The sequence below is a fragment of the Mustela nivalis genome, assembly GCF_964662115.1.
Source record: "Mustela nivalis genome assembly, chromosome: 7".
In the NCBI taxonomy this organism is placed as follows: Eukaryota; Metazoa; Chordata; class Mammalia; order Carnivora; family Mustelidae; genus Mustela; species Mustela nivalis.
The window spans coordinates 122,634,481-122,654,331 of NC_139026.1; the positions used below are offsets into that span (position 1 = coordinate 122,634,481).

The 19,851-nt window shown below is 44.9% G+C and overlaps 1 protein-coding gene and 1 pseudogene across 7 annotated transcripts in view; one reads left to right on the forward strand and one right to left on the reverse strand.

The window, feature by feature from the left end:
• LOC309869061 (heterogeneous nuclear ribonucleoprotein A1 pseudogene) overlaps positions 1-19,851 on the forward strand; it is a 361,742-nt pseudogene that overhangs the window by 264,989 nt on the left and 76,902 nt on the right. The window lies entirely within an intron of this gene.
• SEPHS1 (selenophosphate synthetase 1) overlaps positions 1-19,851 on the reverse strand; it is a 30,507-nt gene that overhangs the window by 9,204 nt on the left and 1,452 nt on the right. For 3 of the 6 annotated variants that reach the window (XM_082739554.1, XM_082739558.1, XM_082739557.1), the window contains exons 2-7: positions 17,386-17,655; positions 12,049-12,152; positions 9,319-9,426; positions 8,270-8,424; positions 4,741-4,831; positions 2,708-2,807 (exon numbers count right to left, since the gene is read on the reverse strand). In XM_082739554.1, coding sequence (XP_082595680.1) covers positions 2,708-2,807; positions 4,741-4,831; positions 8,270-8,424; positions 9,319-9,426; positions 12,049-12,152; positions 17,386-17,578 — 751 coding nt within the window. In that variant the 5' untranslated portion in view covers positions 17,579-17,655. Of the gene's footprint in view, positions 1-2,707; positions 2,808-4,740; positions 4,832-8,269; positions 8,425-9,318; positions 9,427-12,048; positions 12,153-17,385; positions 17,656-17,855; positions 19,843-19,851 lie in introns of those variants that run through there. The other 3 variants (XM_082739555.1, XM_082739559.1, XM_082739556.1) reach the window with 3 other exon arrangements.

Here is a 19,851-nt window from a genome sequence, read left to right on the forward strand (position 1 = left end):
GTTAAAGGACTTAACTTAAAGAATCAGAAAAGGGAAAAAGACTCCTTGTACAGTTTAAATTGCACAGGAATAGAAAGGAAAAGCCTTGGTGTAAGTGAAGAGAGCATCGGGGGACAAAGAATTAAACAATTATGATGTTACTTTGGAACAGGGCCAAAGAAATAATCCTGGAATGCAGAAAACAAACTATGGAAAAATTTGATGCCCCAAAAAACTATTCAGGAGTGGGCAAAAGGTAAATTATGGTGTACCTCTCTGGTAGACCATCCAGGCATTAAAAATTGTGTTCTAGGATTATATAATGTGAAAAAAAGAACTCAAAAAGCAGACTCAAATGCAAATAAAATGTACGATGATCACTAGCTGAGAACATGAACAATAAAACATTAAGACAGTAAGCCCCGATCAACCACAGGAAAAAGCCCTGGAAGGAAACACAAATATACAGTAAGAGAAGATGTTCTGGGGTGAAGACTATGGAAAAAGTTTCTTCTCTCCTTTTTTCATTTTCTAAGAACTTCTATAATCCGCGTGTCATATTATTACAGTAAAAAATATACATACAATAAATGGGAAGAGAAAACACATTACAGAAATTTTCTAAAAGCAGTGGACCACTGGATGCCATCGTGTGTAGGGCCCCCGGAAACAGTGAGCACCGGCCACAAAAGCCACAGCACCGCTGACCTCTTACACGTAGTATCCCAGAAGCCCTGGCCTAGAAAGTTCTCAGCGGGAACCTGAATGCCCACCAGCAGTAGACCACATAAGTCAGTCACAGAGTGGAAAAGTATACAGCGGAGAAAATGAATTAAATACAAGTACATATACCAGGAGTAATGCTCCAGAACGAAACAAGAAAAACACATAGGTAGGATTCAAATAAGCAAAAATTTTAAAACTAACTGCTTAAAGATACAAGTCTCTGTGATGAAAAGACTTTACAGTGTAGGGAATGAACATGAGATTCAGAGCAGTAGCTGGGTCTCCCCCGCCCCCGCCCCAGCAGCAGTCCCGGAGCTGAGTGTGGGAGGGGTAACTCCGGGCTTCCAAGGCCAGACTGTTTCTCACACCAGATGGTGCTGCATTGCTGATCCTGAAGCCCTGCCCAGATTTTATAAAGTTCTTTTGTATAAACTTGGGATCTCATAAAAAAAATTAACTTAAGAGGGGAAAGGCAAATATTGGGGGAAAAAAATGTTCTCACATTTTTAAGAACCTTTAAAACCAGAGTGTCAGTCATCAAGATCTTTTCAGATCTTTTCAGATCTGCTGGTCAACCCTAACATTTCTTCTTCTTTAAAACAACCGAAGACTCCATGATTAAGTATTACATACAAAATGATTTGGAGAAAGGTGAAGAACAGAGGGAATAAGACAAAGAAAATCCATTCAAATGCATTTCTTTCTTTTTTTTAAAGAGAAGCAGAGTCAAGCAGACTCCAAACCCAGCAAGGAGCCTACTCGGGGCTCGATCCATAACCCTGAGAGACTGTGATCTGAGCTGAAATCAACAGTCAGACTCTTAACCCTCCGAATCATCCAGACGCCCCACATTCAAATCCATTTCTGGTTGGTGGCTTAGGGAACCCTGAAAAACTAAACGAAGAGTGTTTTTGTTTTGTTTTGTTTTGCCCGGCATGGAGCTCAGTGCAGGGCTTGAACTCACGACCCTGAGATCAAGACCTGAACTGAGATTGAGAGCCCAATGCTCAAACAACTGAGCCACCCAGGTGCCCCAAAGAGTGACTTTTTTAAGGAAAAGATTTCTGAACTTCATTTTTCAAGTTACAAAATAAAATGTCACCCAACCCACATCCTTAAATACAACATGCCAATAATGATGAGAAAGAAAATTGGTTTTTCCAGAAAAAAAAAAAAAAATCATAAAAATTTCCATCACTGAGCTTATCAACATTGATGAAATGTGGTACTGGAGAAAAAGCAGTGTTTACAGTTATACAGTTTTGGGTCTGAGAACAGGATCTGCCCGTATTAATGCATCTCCTCTCGGGCAAAGGGGAGAAAGAAGGTCGAGTTCTCATGATTACGAAAGAAAGGTCTGTGAGGCACCGTAAAGAAAGCTAGCACGTGGTATACAAAGTGAACTCATCCGGTCCACGTTTAACGAAGACCTACAGTGAGATCGAGTCCCTCGTTCTTCGAAGCACCGGGGCCACCACAGGGAACAAAACCAGTGGAAATCCCCGCCCTCTGGAAGCTGACATTCTACATGCTGGCTCGCTTCTAAAACATCTGCACAGAAGCTTTTCTAGAAACACTTCCTCTGGCATGCCAGAGGTCAGGCCTTCAAAGACCCAGGAGAAGAGCTTCCTTCTTAATTACACAATATGCCTGATATTTTCTACATCCATATGAAAGCCAAGAAAGGGGGGAGGGAGCATAAGATGCTGAACTGCATCAAGTAATTCCCTTGGCAAGCCTTGCTGCTTTCTAGAAGATGAATTGTGGTTCTTGAACTTTCCTGTTTCATTTTAATCTGCTTTTGAAACAGTGTGGTACACCAAAGCACTCGCTCATTTACGGTGCATAAAGACTGTGGAACAGCCTCAATCTCTTACTTAACTGTTCAGAGACGATAGATAATAATACTTGAATGTGTCATAAGCAGTAGTCCCACTAAAGCACTGTGGGGCCCTGAGCAAGTTACCGCTCCATAACCAGACGAGCCCTCCCACCCCAGTACCTGTTCTGTTGAGCCTCGCCATGTTCATCATTGCCTCCTGGTACGCCAACTCGACGTCTTCTTGGGTGACCACTAGTTTGATCTTATTCCATTTTTCAGGCTAGTAACAGGAATAGAGGTTAGGAGGAAAAGGGGGGAAAATGTGATTAATCTTCTAACCACTTGAAGAAAAAGAATACTTGGGGGGGTCATTTTCTGGGGGTTTGTTTACCTAATTTTGTACATAAAGTTAGGTTTCCAACTTCTTGTGACCAGTGTTTTAGGTGCCCCCATTGGACGCTGAATCATGCAATCTTTTCTGTTTTCCACCCCCCTCCTGTGGTCCAGTCGTGCAGCTTCCTGGCCACATAAGCCCAGCAGGACACAGGGCTGCAGAGTGAGGCTGCGCGAGCGCCAGGGTGCCTTCTTCCCATGGAAGGGCGCAGATCACTCCAGGAATAGCTCCCAATGTCCTTTGCCGCTCTCCTCTAACAAGCTGATGACCTGCGTTTTCATACAATTATACTTTTACTGACTTTACCTAAATTCTGCATTGAGCCATCCTGATGGACAGACGAGGGCGAAAACAGCTTTGACTACATGTGCCCTGAGGACAGTCTTGGGTAACCACAAAGGAGGTCACAAAGGTCAGGAGAAAATTAGTTTCCTTTTTCCTCAGTCTGATTTCCAAAGACTCTAGCATCATGATACTATCATCCTGCTCCATGAGTGGCCATCATCCAGGCATCTGGTTTTTTAATGACACCGAATAATCCACCACCCAATGCAGTCACTGAAGTCCAACCATGCGCTCCTCCCTTAACCCACAGCTCCCCGAATCTCCCCCAGAGCTAACAACTAATTAAATTTTAAATTCATCTTTCTCCTACCATACAAAATGAAGTATACTCATACATATAGATGCCAAAACAATATATTCTTTGGTTGCTTCTGACCTTTACGAAAGGGCATTATGTGTTTATGTAATTTTTGGATCTTTCTCTTTTCAATTCTGAGCATTTAAAAAAACAAACAAACCAAAAAAGTAAAGGTGGTGTCAGGTCGGGGGTAGGGAGAAGGATCCCAAACCCCTCATCTTAGAGGCTCCTCTGCCTCACCTGCTTCCTTGCTAAGAGACTCCGATCTCAGCAGTCACATGGAGAGTTACTGTGGACTGCTGGCTGGTTATGGCCTCCCGATCTGACTTAGAGATCGAACTTGATGGGAGGTCTCCCCTCCTCACTGGATGGAAGGGAAAAGTAACTCAAGGAGGTGGCTCAGAGATTTTTCTCTACTCTGCCATAACTAGGAATATATCTGCTTGATCAATAACATAAAATTATTATTCGTTTTCAACTGTTTCTCAGGAATGGTAGTGCAGATGACAGCGGCAGAAATTAAAAGCACCAAGCTATGTGAGGATAAGCCACAACTGTATTAATTTTTGAATTGTGGCAAGGAGAAGATCCCTAAATGAAGTGTGATCATAGCTCAGCAGAAAAGTGAATCAGGATAAACATTCTAGAGGTTTTCTCTACAAGATAATTATTTACCAAAATGTTTGAGTTACTTATTAGTTTAAAAAGACAACACAACCAAACACCTCATGAATAAAATTAAATTGTCAGCAACGCTACCTGTATTTATACCCCCAAACACTACACTTTCCATATATTCTCCTATGATTTCTTTTAGTGATGCTTAAGACATGGAGATAAAGCACTCGATATGTGGAACTCTGATTTAATAAAAGAAGACAGCCCCCAGAATCTGTGAAGGACATGGCTGACACTCTACTCCCTGGTGGTGGAGCTGAAGAAGCTCATTTCTGGAAGCCAGAGTGAAGACACGGGGACGATCTAGGTCTGAAACGTGCGAATGCATCTAAGGGGCAACGCTCGCTCCGGAGCAGACACGTCTCGAGAAAGCGTACTCCGGCACGAGCAGACCAAGGAGACACTCGTCCGATCTGAGGAGCAGAGTGAACGCCCTGCTCTCCACACCCATCAACATGCTGTCCACCCCGCCCCCATGGCAGGCAGTCGTCCACTCACAATGTCCAGCCACTGGTGCACGGCCACGGCCACCTGCGTCCCCAGGGGCTTCGTCAGCACTAGCACATCCCCTGGTACCGCATTATCTGGCCTGAAAAGAACAAGTCAGTTCAGTGTAATCAAAGAGGTAACTCACTAGCAATAGAACAGGAGGAAGAAAAGCCTGGTAAACCGGCAGTAGAACCTTCCTTGCGACTTGCCCCTGAGGCCATTGCTAGAGCAGAAACACTGAAAGGACTGAAGGGTCTGCAAATTACCTACAGGATCGTCCACACCCCCAAGGAGTGGACGAAGAAGCAGACCACAGCCTTCGAAGGCAAAGGTCTCATTGGGTCACACCTGTGTGCTTCCTTAGTAGGGACCCACCATGGTTCTGGGGCAACAAACCTTCTGACACCAAGCCCGTTTCTCACTATCACTTGTGAGGTAGAGACGCAGTGGGATGGGGCTCCAATCGGTGAGTCTAATGTTCTGGTGATTTCAGCCAAGTTCGCAAATTCAAACTGACCAACACTAGGTTCCCTAGTTGGCATCCAGACAGACAGGCCAACCTTAAAAACACAAAGTCTGACCCCCCAAGTGAAACACCTGTCACACTGCATCCTCACTGCAGGTCTTCCTTATGTCAGTTCAAGCTGACCACCCAGCCACTCTGTCGTCTGACAGGAGAGGACTCAGATACTCACCCATGTTGGGTCACCAAGCCAGGGGCACAGACTTAAAATCAACTGCTAGCTCCCCAGCTCACCCTGTGATCTCTCTATCCACTGTTAGCTTTGAAAAATGTTCACCTGGTAATGGTATCTAAGAAACTCCTCTTCCAAAAACTAGGCTTTAAGACATTAGTGTCTTTCAGGTGTGACTCAGCTGCACTTCAGCGCTGGTAGGTTCTTAGAAGACACAGGTCATGTGCCAGCCACAAACCTGACTATCCACAACTGCCGGGTGATTTTCAAGTTCACGGGCACTACTGGAGGCACATATACTCAGGTGGGCAGGCTCCTTCCTGTCTGACAAACTAAACATAGCACTGTTGACCAAAAAAACCCACTGAAGCTTGTTTTCTTATGTTTTCCTCTCTCATTTTTGCAATGGCTTAAGTTCTTTTTCTACCGAAAAGCTGAAATGTGGGAGGCAGTGGACCCTGGGATCTTCTGTCCTCTCTGTGTGGAAGCTTGAGAACCAGCAACACATAACACAGGAAAACAAAACTCTGGTGTAAGTAAAATGCAAGACCCGTCATGTGAAAGCTATCAGAAAATGTCTCTAAAATGAGCTCCCATCAATTAAAAAATGGGCAAAGGACATGAATATATGAAAAACATGCTCAACTTGCATCACGAAGGAGTAAGGTTTATGCCACCAAACAGAACAAGAGGGTTGCACGGAGTGTTGGTGGGGAGGTGGGGGCCGGGACACTCTTGTTCACTGCGGGCTGAGCCTCTACACGGGCCAGTCTGGAGAGACTGATGATGATCACTCTGCATGTATATCTGACCTAGCTATTCTTTTTGAAGAAGTTCTTACTAAGAGTCAGACACATGCAAAGTGATGTACGTATCAGGTTACAATGAAATACCATTTGCAAAGTCAAAATAAACTGATTAATCTAAATGTCAATATTAAATTGGCTCAAACGGCTCCCTCGCCCAGTAAGGGAAACCCGGTGATGAGGAGGAGCAGAGGCCCTGGCACTGCAGATCTCTATCTTCTGAACACAAGTCATGTGAACACGGAGCCTGCTAGTACTTAAGTACTCATGCACAAAAAAAGGCGAACGGGTGCCCCAGTGGCTCAGGCGGCCCCATGTTAGGCGCCCTGCTCTGCTCGTGCTCACCTGCCCTCTCCCATAAATAAAATCTTTAAAAAAAAGGTAAACAAATGGAGTTTCTTCTTTCTTCATAAAATGGGACATTTTCCATTCTTAGTAAGACATCAAACATGTGAAGTTAACAACTTACATAGAGAGAATCCTTCAAAAAAAAAAAAGAGAGAGAGAGAGAGAGACTCTTCCCTGAAGATCTAGAAATGACCAGAAAGCACATGAACAGATCATACGATCAGCTACCAGGGAAATGCCAGTTTCACACAGGGACGCAGATGCCCTCGTGCCCGCGAGGATGGCTATTCTTAAACACATAGACCGGGGAATGAGGACTAGTGAGGATGTGGACACAGGCATTCTCCTACGCTGCGGTTTTGAATATAAAATGGTGCCACCGTTAGAAACCAGTGTGATGGTGGCTCAAGCTACACAGTTACCACGTGACCCGGTAATTCTCAGGTACATCACCGTGGGAAATGCAATGTTATGTCCACAAAAACTGGCACATAGAGGTTCACAGCAGCATCATCTGTAACAGGTAGAAACAACCCAAAGGTCCATCAACTGTGAACACATGAACACGCGCTGGTCTACCATACCATGGAGTGTCATCCAGCCATAAAAAGGCACAAAGCAGTGACACACGCCATGACACGGAGTCTGGAAACGTCACGCTAACTGAAGGCAGCCAGACCCCAAATACTGAAAGGGCCTAGGATTCCATTTTTCTACTTATCAGAAATGGTAAAAATGGGCAACTTCACAAGGCAGAAAGTAGATCAGTGGTTTCCAGAACACAGGGGGTGCAGGGAGTTGGGAGTGACTGCTTATAGACAGAGGGTTTCTTTTTGGGGTGATTAAATGTTCTGGAATTGGACAGTGGTGATGGGTACACAACCTTGTTAATACTAAAAACCAGAGAAGAATATATTTTAAAAAGCTGAATTTTGTGGGGTGCTTGGCAGTTAAGCATCTGACTCCGGTTTTGGCTCAGGTCCCGTGTCAGGCTCTGTGCTCTGAACGAGTCTGCTTGCCCGCCTCCCTCCCCCTCTGCCCCACCCTCTACTTTCTTTAATAAATAAACAAATAAGCAAACAAAAAAATAAAGGATTTTTTAAAACGTTGAATTTTATGTGATGTGAATTTTGTTATATGAATTGTACTTCGGTTTAAAAAACCCCACAGGGGCACCTGGGTGGCTCAGTTGGTTAAGCGACTGCCTTCGGCTCAGGTCATGATCCTGGAGTCTCAGGATCGAGTCCCGCATCGGGCTCCCAGCTTGGCAGGGAGTCTGCTTCTACCACTGACCTCTCTCCTCTCATGCTCTCTCTCTCATTCTCTCTCAAATAAATAAATAAAATCTTTAAATAAATAAAAATAAAAAAAAATTAAAAACCACAAAATTAAAAAAAATAGGAATAAAGTACTGCTATGTGCCACAAAACGATGACCCTTAAAAATAGCATGCTAGTGTCACGTGACGTGAAAGAAGGCAGAATGGGAGTCGGAGAACGTGGAGTGACAGCGAAGGGGGATGGGCTCCCAGCTGGGGTGACGAAATGTTCTACAATCCTCGCTGGTGACAGGTATGTAACTGTGACACACCACTGATGGAATGTGAATTTATATTTCAATAAATCTTTACAAAAAAAGAAAAAGAAAGGCAGAACCAGGCCAGGTGATGGGAAAACAAAATATGCTTACATGATGAATTCGTTGGGCTGGCAGACGGTTGTGGCCACTCCTCCCAGCACGATCCAAGGGTTTAATACCGTCTGGCCACCAGTCACAGACGTTCCTGCCTCCTCTGCTGCATCTTTAAAACCCTGTATAATTAGGGGCATCACTTTATCCCTTTCCTAGGGTTTAAAAGAACACAAATTAAAAGTCACGTAACTCAGTTCAAAACCCAGAAAAGAGAATCTACGCTTATAGTTATAAAAAAAGGATCATAAAATCCTACAGGGGGTCCTGTGGTTTACAGCCAGGGTTGGGGATCAGAGGAAAAAGCAGGGAGTGCTTACACTGTAGCCATTTTTTAATCAAAAGTTGGAAGGCGCTCTAGGTTACAATGTGGATAGAGCCCAGTCATCACGGAATTTAAAACTGGAATTTAAAACTGGAATTTGATGGCTCCACAGGTCTGCCCACATCTGAGAGCCAACTCTTTCAGGGGTCCTGAAGAATGCCAGGACTAGCTTTGCATGCGTCCACACGCCCTCCTCCAAATGTGTGGAAGCGATGACCAGCTCTAATTTCTACGAGGTATGGCAAACCTCTATCTGGGGCACAAAAACAGGTACCTTTTAAAATCTATAGGGAAATCATCCCTGTGTCAAAGGACAAGGGCTGGCAGCAAGGCCTTGGACGCCACTGTGTGAGCAGGTGACTGCACGGGGCACCCTGCCATGTCACCGATCAGGACCCCATCAGCCAGCGGAGAGAGGCGCTTGCCCTACGTGGGGGCACACCCTGGGTCTGTTAGGGTAGGCGTGGGCCACATCAACTTTAGTAAAGCAAACAAACATGCCTGTCTTGGCTTCAGTCTACCTGGAAGAGAGAAAGGGAAGCAGGTGGTGGAGATGAGAACAAGAATAGGCCAGAGTCTCTATTTTAATTCACCAGTAGCTGCCAAAAAATAAAGGGGGAACCGGATGGAAGAGGACAGGCGTGCAGCTAGGCGCCGCCCATTACAGACGGGGGATGAAGGACTAACCAATCCAGTAACACCAGCAAGACAGCAGACCACTTACCCTGTCGGTCATTTTATTACTGATTCCAAGCAGCATCAGCATATTGTCACATTCCGTGACCCCCATGGCGTACAGGTCACTGAGGACGTTGGCACATGCTATCCTGCCCTGGAAGAGAGAGGAGGCGTGAGAGAGGACAACTAGGGGACTTTCCGTGCGTGCCTACAGAGCACCTCCCTGGACAACTCGGGGACTTTCCAGGGACAGGGTCCCCACTTTCTGTGTCCTTTATCACACAACCACGAGGCCATTCCTTCACTTTCTCAGACATTCCTGGGACCACCTCTTCTTTCTTGTGCAGAACATGTAATTTCCGTGTTCCTTCCCATTCGGAATATTGGGGGAAGCCTGCCATTTATTTAGATGCGGGAATGGGGGTGGAGAGCAGAAGCTGGGGCGAGCAAGGTGGGAGCTCATGGGTCTGAGAGGAGAGCTTAGGGAATGAAAAAGTTGGAAAACAAATGTCCTAACAAACTTGGAAACAGTCATGTATCCAGAACAGACTCTAAAATATGTGGACTTTACTGGTTCTAGAGAAGACAGTTTTTATAACACAGGGAGGGAGATATTTCGGAAGTTTCTCTTCAAGGCTGTATAAGATAAACAGGAAAAACATCTTGCTTGAGAAATCAAAAAACAGAAGAGAGAAAAAAACATCTAGGCCTAAAGTCAGATTGTTTTCTAAAGCACATAAAAAGCATTTCCAAGAAACTATATTATTTAGTAAGGAGCTTCAATTCAAAAGAAATCTGAAAATAAACTTTTTTTCATCTCTACTGCAGAGTTTTTAAATATAAGTTGTCAGGGGCACCTGGCTGGCTCAGTGGGTGCAGCACATGACTCTTGATCTCGGGGTTGTAAGTTTGAGCCCCATGTTGGGTGTAAAAATTACTTAAAAATAAAATCTTTTTTAAAAAGTAGAGGCCCCTGGGTGGTGCAGTCTGTAGAGCGTCTGAGTCTTGATTTCAGCTCAGGTCATGATCTTAGGGTCGGGAGATTGAGCCCCATGTCGGGCTCCGCCCCACTGTGGGCATGGAGACTGCCCGAGATTCCCTCCCTCCCTCTGTCCTCCCCACCACCTCCTAAATAAATCAGTAATAAATGCAAGTTGTCATTTCTAGACAGTGAAGGAGAAAATGACAAATTATCCTTCTGACACAAGGATAATCAAATTCCCAAGTATGATCACTTCAGCAGCTGGCTTCATGCTCGCTGAGGTTTTCTTATGACTTCCCGGCAGATCGGCAGTGAGCACGGAAGTGACAGGGGCAATGGAGGTTTGGCAGCTTGGAGGTGCCTGCCGCTGCTTGGGGAGGCAGCCATGTTGTCCCCTCTCTGATGCTTGTAAGAGACGCTGGCTAGTGGTGCCTGGGTGTCTCAGTCAGTTAAGTGTCTGCCTTCAGTTCAGGTCATGATCCCAGGGCCCTGGGATTGAGTCCCACTTTGGGCTCCTCATTCAGCGGAGAGCCTACTCCCTCTCCCTCTGGCGTTCCCCCTGCTTATGATCTCTCCCTCTCTCTCTCTGTCAAATAAATAAGTAAAATCTAAAAAAACAACAAAAAAAAAAAAAAAAAAAGAAAGAAAGAAAGAAAGAAAGAAAGAAAGAAAGAAAAAGAAAGAGAGAAATGCTGGCTAAAGGCTGAATTCTGGTCCCCGCTGCCTCCACTGTCTGGTCAGGTAGGGCACCAGTCTCTCAGGAGTCCTGCTCCAGAGGAGAGAACAGATGGTCATGCAGAGGCCAGACAGGTTTCTAGTCAACCGTACGTCTGTCTCTGGCACCTGAGAAGTGACTTTCCTCTTCCCCATACTTAGCTGTCTCGGGGTCCAAGTCCCTATGCATGTGTGGCTTGAGTCCAATGCCCCTGACACACAGGGAGGTCCTTTTCTTTCTTTCTTTCTTTTTTTTAATCTTATTTATTTATTTGACAGACAGAGATCACAAGTAGGTGGAGAGACAGGCAGAGAGAGAAGAAGCAGGCTCCCTGCTGAGTGGAGAGCCCGACGTGAGGCTTGATCCCAAGACCCTGGGATCATGACCTGAGCCGAAAGCAGAGGCTTTAACCCACCGAGCCACCGAGGCGCCCCAGGGAAGACCATTTCTTAACAGCATGATGCTCCCCATCTCTTCATTGGCTCTTTGTCCAGGAGGGTAGAGGGTCAAAGTCAGGCAGACCAGGGGGTTGCTGGCATAGCCAGGCACTGAGCCATCTGGAACTAGATCTAGGCAGGCCACTGTCAGTAGCCAGGAACTTAACGCCACAGTTCAGATATGCATTCTACACAGTGACCCATGACACCCTGAGGTGCGTAGTGACCAGAGTCAGAATCAATGTCCAATAGCTTAACTGTGGTGAGATGCTAAGCTATTTATTTCTGGAAGGAAACATGAATCCGGCTACTTAGTGTGATGAAGCCTGAAACACGGGAATGTGGAATTTACAAATGTCAGAAAGAGGAAAAAAGAAGAAAACGCTAAACACGTCCATCAGCAGACGTGCTGAGGACGAAACAGGTGTTGCGCAGGTCCAAGTGTGGCACAGCAGCTCCCCGCACCTGCCTCCACTGCCTTCTGCCAGGTACTGAGCGTGAGCAGGGCAAACCTGACGGCTGTGAGGGCGGCAGGATGATGACAGCTGGCACGCGTGTATGGAAAGCAAAGGCCCCGGGCCCAGCCCCAAACCCAACCAACAAGCAGTTCCAGATGCAAACACACACCAGGACCAAACTCACCATCATGTAAGGGTCATCGACGATAGGATAGATGTAATCCGTGGTTTGAACCAAAGAGAGACCACCATGCCTCAAAGGAATCACGCAAGTATCCATTCCAATGCCTGCAAAGATGAAAGTTGTCAGCATCCAGAAACCAAAAGGAAAAGCCATTTCATTTTATACCATCAGTGCTGAGACCTGGAGCAGTTTCACGCACGACGCTTACAGAGCACTGCGCCCTGCCAATAAGGCAATGTGTTTCCTATTGAGACCGGAACTGAAATAAACGTGAAACAGAACTAGCTTAAGATGGAAAGTGAGAATACAATTTGTTAGTCATAAGACTCAACTTCAATATGGTACAATTTTTAGACTTTAATGGTGCCTCCAATGGACATTTTTCCTTTGTATTACTGCATCATCTGGGCTGGCACCACAGAGAATTTCTTTAAAGACGAGAAAGGATCAGTGGAACTTGGGTTGTCTTAACTACATTGCTTTTTGAGCAGATCTTTAGGCATTATTCTGTTTTTCCCAATGGAAAATGTGTAAAATCTTTCATATATAAGAAATGTTATTATTACTTCTCCATTTTAGTCAAAAATGAAAATGACAAAGGTGGGGAGGGCACCTTGCCAGCTCAGTTTTGTGACTCCTCATCTCAGGGTCGTGAGTTCAAGCCCCATGTTGGGTGTAGACGTTACTTAAAAATAAATAAATAAGCTTAAGTGAGAGCAAGAGAGGGAGAGAGAGAAAGAGGAAGGAAAGAGAGAAGGACAAAGTCAGAACAGGTATTCATGGTTTCCAATCCAGCTTGGACAGACACTGGTACTTATGGGATCTGGTATGTAGGTTCCCAAAAGTGTTTTTTAAGAGGAAACTTTAAAATCCCGTGTTATTTCTCTTGTGGAAAACTTGTAAATGTCATCTTTACTAATGCTATAAACAGGGAAAAATATTTTGCTAAACAAGCCTGCAGGAAATACTTTATTAAAAATTGTTACTAAACATTTAGAAAGACAATATGGACGGTGGATGATCTAATTAGAAATAATTCCCTTTTACTGAAATCAGTTTAGAAATAGACAAAACTAAGATACAATAGTTAACATTACTTTGGAAATCACCTGTAAGGGGGACATTTTCAAATTAAGACTGGCCTTCTTACCAAGTAAGCAGAATACAGAGTGCTTTCCCTCCTCTCTCTCAAAAGGACACCAACTTGGATATCAACTTGGCAGCACGACAGCCGAAGGTGGAGAAAAAAATCTGGTTAAAATGCCAAAGGAAGTAAGTGGATGGCACCCTCTAAATTCAGAATTCCAAATGGAACAAGAATGAATCGTATCTTCACGTTGAAACGAACACATGAGCACCCCTCATAGGGAGTAAAACTGCCGTGGCACGACCATCTCCGCACTGCCATGGCAAAGAACCCACGAGAGACCGCGTCACAGCGGCGCCTCTTATTCTCAGGCCTTGATCCATTATTATTAATGCACAAATAGAAATTGAGTTTAATAAAAAGTCACACTCTGTGAAGGCAGACTGATTTCCAGCACACAAGATAGCAAGGTGGTATCCAGGTGGCAAGTCTCAGGGAATGTGGGACCACGAGCACGCTGCCCCGGTCAGGAGTGTGCATCAGACAGAACACGTGTGATAATTCATCCAAATGACACGTATGTGCACACCTCCCAGAATCTTCACCAGATGACTGCTTTTGAACAGTAAGTGGAAAGAGGGCGAGAACCACAATTTTACTCATACGGAGTCTCCCTAAATTGACCCAACAGGTCATTCTGAGGATATTAGTGTTCCCTTTAGGAAAGAGGGAAATACAGTTTTCGTTGGGGTTTCCATGTATAAACTACAGGACTCCTGAAAGAGATTAGACATAGCTACTGAATGTTAGCTTTAAATGTTTCCCAGCAGGGTGCCTGGGTGACTCAGTGGGTTAAGTGTTTGCCTCTGGCTCTGGTCATGATCCCGGGGTCCTGGGATCTAGCCCCTCATCCAGCTCCCTGCTCAACGGGAAGTCTGCTTCCTTCTCTTCCTTGGCCCCCACCCCACCCCCCCATTTGTGCTCAGTCTCTCTCTCAACTAAATAAATAAAATCTTTAAAAAAAAGTAAATGTTTCTAATCTGGTTATCCAAATTTGAATTAAATAAATTTGATTTGTGAAGGATTTAATTTCTATTTATATATATCATCAGAGCATTTAAACTGATGACTCTTAAGCATGTTTACCAAAAAAAACCCAACATTTCATTAATAATATTTTATATCAATTGTGTGTTTATTTTCTTTTACAGATTTTCTTTATTTATTTGACAGAGAGTGAGCAACAGCAGGAACGTAAGAATAGGAAGTGGGAGAGAGAGAAGCAGATCACCCCGCCAAGCAGGGAGTCCAATGAGGGGCTAGATCCCAGGATCCTGGGATCATGACCTGAGCCGAAGGTAGACGTTTAACAACTAGGCAACAACTTAGCCAACCTAGGCACCCCTCAATTATGTGTTTAAATGACGTTTTTCATGTATAGGGTTAAGTAAAATACGTTAGAACTAATTTCACCCAATGCTCTAAAATTACACGTGGCCCACATAGTATTTTTTTTTAAGATTTTATTTATTTATTTGACAGACAAAGATCACAAGTAGGCAAAGAGGCAGGCAGAGAGAGAGGAGGAAGCAGACTCTCTGCTGAGCAGAGAGCCCGATGCGGGGCTTGATCCCAGGACCCTGAGATCATGACCTGAGCTGAAGGTCAGGCTTAACCCACTGAGCCACCCAGGCGCCCCCACATGGTATTTTTTTCATACAGCACCCGACCACAGTGTCTGGGGGCAAGAGGGCATCTGAGATGAGCCCTTGGCCTAAAAAAACCAGGATGAAGTTGAAAGGGAGGGACAGTCCAGGGAAAGGGCAGGTGGAAACAGATGCAAATACCACAGCAGGGAGAGGAATTTTGGGTTTTCAGCAAGACTGAAACCATCCATCAAGAAGAAGAACCTTGTGGGGCACCTGGGTGGCTCAGTGGGTTAAAGTCTCTGCATTCCCTTCAGGTCATGGTCTCAGGGTCCTGGGATGGAGCTCTGCATCAGGGCTCTCTGCTCAGTGGGGAGCCTGCTTCCCCCCCTCTCTGCCTGCCTCTCTGCCTATTTGTGATCTCTGTCTGTCAAATAAATAAATAAAATCTTTAAAAAAAAAAGAAGAAGAATCCCAAAGACCATACTAGCACCAATGTCGGCAGTGATCAGTATTTGACAGCTCTTAAGTCCCAGGCAAGAAACACCGACTTCAACATTTCTTTAGTGAGAAAACATCTAAATCAACACATATACATTTAACAACTGTCATCATCATAGGATCCAGGAAATCTGACACTCCTTTAGAGAAATAGTTTAAAAACAGATAAACACATTGACTGCTGTGTACATAGATTATATGTCTGTCTGGGTAAAGATACACATGGTACATACACACACACATAATTTCTTGTACTTCCAACACTTAGAAACCATAAGTATGGTTAGCTCATTCTAAAGATTGGGACACTGTCGCTCAGATTAACATTAGTGACTCGGTAGTGACTGTGTCCAGACAAGAATCTAGATCTGATTTCAAAGCAAAGCTTTGGCTCTCTAGAAATTACCACTTCTGGACGAGGTTTTAAATACTACGCTTCCTTCAGCACCCATCTGCTGGTAACCTGGGGTCCTTCTACCCCTGGAGAATGCCATGAATGCTCAATTTTGTGAGTGTGCATTTTTCTGGGAAAAGGTCATGGCTTCCAAATGCTTCTCAAAAGCCCTAGGAGACTAGACTCCTTCGTGCTAGTGTTCTAACAGCTTTTCTCTGCCTCTCCTCTTGCTGTTCCCATCTGTCCCCTCTGCCACAGTTAGTATGTAGCCTGCAGTCCCTCTTCTCATTGCAAACATGCTGGACTTAGAGAAACTGGGCGACAAAACAGTATGGTGAGCGGAAGAATCAGAAAACATGGATTCCAGGTCCCCACCCTCGCTTGCCAAGTGACACGGAATGGGTTACCCGGCTTTCCTGAGCGTCATGGGGCTGAGGCAAGGAGCAAATGACCTAACCCATTTTCAAAGTACTTAACAGTCCATGGCATGCTCATCAGGTCAACCGGGGACGTCATCAAGAGGAACTCCTACTGTATCCATAAGGCTTCTATTGCATTTGGCAGCTTATTTCTCTCGACAGAGTTAACTGACAGCGTTCTCAGTACATTCTTATTTTTTGACAAGTAAGCCAACATCTAATCCAACTCATTCACGTGGTATTTCTCCATGCTTAGGCATCAGCTAGACGAGGCTGGTTTTCTAACTGAGCTCGTGGGAGCCAGCCCTGCAGCCCCTAAAGCGTGGGGTGTGAAGTTTCCCCTCCTCCAACCAAAGCAGCTCTGCTTTTGTATCTGCTTTACATATCAGGGAAGAAAGGAGCATCCTGGGTTGTGAGACAGAATGCTGTACGCCAGAACTGCACAATAAAACAATGGGTGAAAAAGAACAGAATGAAGACCTTACGTAAGAAAGCTGATCGGGTCACACACCACGATCACCAAACACTCAAACTTCTAGAGTCCGTGCCTGACACTCCAAAGGCCAAGTGATCATGGGCTTATGCCACGTCCTTAACACACCAGACAATAAAAGCTTAACAAATATCCCAAGAGCCTAGAATTTCCTTCTGAACTCTGTGTTTGGGAAGAGGCAAACCACTAAAAACATCAGGAATTTAGTCAAAAACAAAACAAAACAAAACAAAACAAAACACCACACTCTCCAGGTCAGACGACATCCTAGGGTCAGGCACAGACCGGGCCTCGTCTTCTCCTTCTTCCCTATCGGAGCTCCTCAAACAGCGCACTTCGCAGAGGAACACCAGAGCCCGCCCCAGCCCAGTTACCACCCTCCAAGTACCGCACAATGACACATACGGACTACCTTTCCTAAGGCAAAGGAGAGAATGCAAGAGCTTTAAGGAAAATTTTAGGACAGGGGTAATAAGGAGTTTCTGCTTAATCCTCAGCTAACTATAAAATTCCATTTAGTAAAAAATACTCTTACTGTAACAGAACTGTCTCAACTGAACACTTAATGGTTTAAAAATGGTTAGAGTACATTTCTTGATGCTTTTCAATACTTCCTCCAAATAAGTTAGGATAATAGAATAGTTATCGTTGCTTTGCTCTTTGAATCCTTATAGAAATTAAACTTGTTGAATAAGGCACCATGGGATGACAGAAATTTGGCTTTCGACTCATTGACTACAGTTGCAGCCAAGATGCTCTCCTTTTGGGAAGCGTAAAAGAGATAATGGTTCACATACCAAGCCTTGGCATAACTGCTCCCAGAAACTGCTCATCTTCTTGGAAGTGGTTCTCTTGTAAAGATTCCAGCAATTTCTGCAGGACATCTTGGGGCACTTTGCAGCCGGTACCCTTCAGTTCAGTGAATCTGGTTAGCCGGAAGCTCTTGTCCAATTCATAACTTTCCGGGTTAAAGGACTCCCGCGTAGACATGGTTCTGGGGCGCGCACTCCTCACAACCCGGCTCCTCCCCTCCCTCTCCTAGCTGGCTGGTTTCTTCAGAGATCCACCTAGGTCAAGCCAAAAAACAAAGACACCATTAAAAGAATTCTCACTGTTACTTGCTAAGAATCAAGTGAATACAGGACAGTGACAAGTAAGTGTGAAAAGAGCTGGTCATCAGACCACAGGCACAGGGCGACCAGAGGCCCCAACAGTTCATCACAGGGATGCATAAGCCAGAACAAATCATTTTAAAAAGTGACTGTACCATCACAGACATCTTCTAAGGGAGAAGACCTGACGTCTGTGTTGCTGTAACTGGGGCTCTGAGGGGCAGCCAGGACACCTCCCCTGAAGAAGGCACTCTGTGCCAGCTGGCACAGAACACAAGGCCATCTTGAGCAGTAAGTCCCAAAGGTTCCTCTGGCGGCCAGCATCATGAGAAAACTTCTAGTCACTGCAGCTGTCAACCTAGGAGCTCTATGGTTTAGAAATTATAAGGCCTGGCTAACGGCACTTTTCTGGAAAACCTTTTAATATCTTCTGTTATCTCACATAGAAAAATAAAATGCCCATGAGACAGACACCCTGCAGGAAAAGGATGCTGATGGAAACGCATTTCATGAAATTCTTTGTGATGCTCAATTCAATTTTAGAAAAGCATGTTTTTACTCTCAGCCAAAAGTAGAAGATGATCCAAAACTAAGGAAGCCTCACTAAAGAACACAACTTGAAAAGTGGAATGCCTGTTTAACACAGCAAGATTAATTTTCTCCAAGAGAGCAGTGGAAAATTCTCTAATATTTTAATGCAGAGCGCTTTCCTAGAAAGCAAACATCCCGCCCAACCAACCAATACACACACATCATTGACAAAACAAATACGCTTGCTCCTGCTCACTACGGTGTCACTGCAAAACAAAAATGAGAAATTAAACTGTACTAAATCACCGGCATTTATGGTACTAGGTACCAGTGAAAAGTTTCTAGGGCAAACCCTTCTAAATTTGAAGTCTCCGAGGTTAAACCAGAATCTTACAAGTGCTCCCAGGTTTTACAAACCTCCAGATTGATATTTTATTGGGCATAAAATTACAAACACCCAAGTTTTTGAGTCAGTTTCCCCTATAAAATTTATGATTAAGAACACAATTCCCATTTATAGAGTTTCTGATCTCCTGGGAAGGACATCACTCATTTAAAATCTCTCTCTCTGGCACTCACGCGTACACACACACATACACAAAATAACTAAATAAAATAAATCTCACAAAGCCCGAGTATGGGCAGTAATCCAAACTGTCCTTACAAAAACATGTTTGGGGGTGAGCAATCATTTCGGTTTGAAACCTACAACTCTGCAGGAATAAACCTCCCAAGACTCCAAGAAAACCACCTGTGCAAAAGGAGGGTGGCAGGAGAGCAAAGCAAATTACCCAGAGGGGAATTGTGAAGCCATTTCAGAGTTAGGAAGTCCAATAGCACTTTGACTTGCAAGAGTTTGGAACAAAACAACAGTGCTTTGCTCACAAAACGCCTCGCACTTAACACAGCCTCACTCCTACCAGAGGGGAAAAAAATCCAACTCACGAGGCATCCAGTTATTTTCCTACCTCCAGCCCTACCGACTCCCCCTTCCCCGAAAGAGGCGGGGAATTTGAGCGAGTAGCTTCTTTTTAAACGTAATTTCTATTTTCCCAGATTTTTAAGAGAAAGAAAGTTTAAAACACCTTAAGTCCAGAAAGAACTCAGGCGCCTTAAAATTCGAAATGGAACGAGGGACACACATCCACACTCTCGTCCGAACCTTGAACACTTAGTTTTTGGAGGGTGGGTGTGCGAAAATGGGGCTGGGGGGGGTGCTTGGGGAAATCGTAATTAATGGGGGGGAGTAAATGTGCATAGCATGAAGCAGTCCACTCCAACCCAGAAGCCGCCTGTTTACACCTTTAAAACAATGATATGAATATTTAAAGACAACGGTTAACCCTTTCCTTCTCGGCCACCTTTAATTTTTTTTTTTTTTTTTAAACCGAGGGCGCCAAGCGGGCTGCACAGCTCGGGGTGCACGGTAAGCAGGGATGGGAGAGCGTGCTGCCACAGCCCCGTACCTACCTCCCAACCCCCAAGCCCCTGAGCCCAGGAAATAAACAAAGAGGTGGACTCCCGGCCCGGCGCGCGGAGACCGGGCGCTCTCCATGCAGCACGCGTCCAGGACGCAGCCCGAGCGCGGAGGCCGGCACGCGGGGACACCTTAAGTCCCAG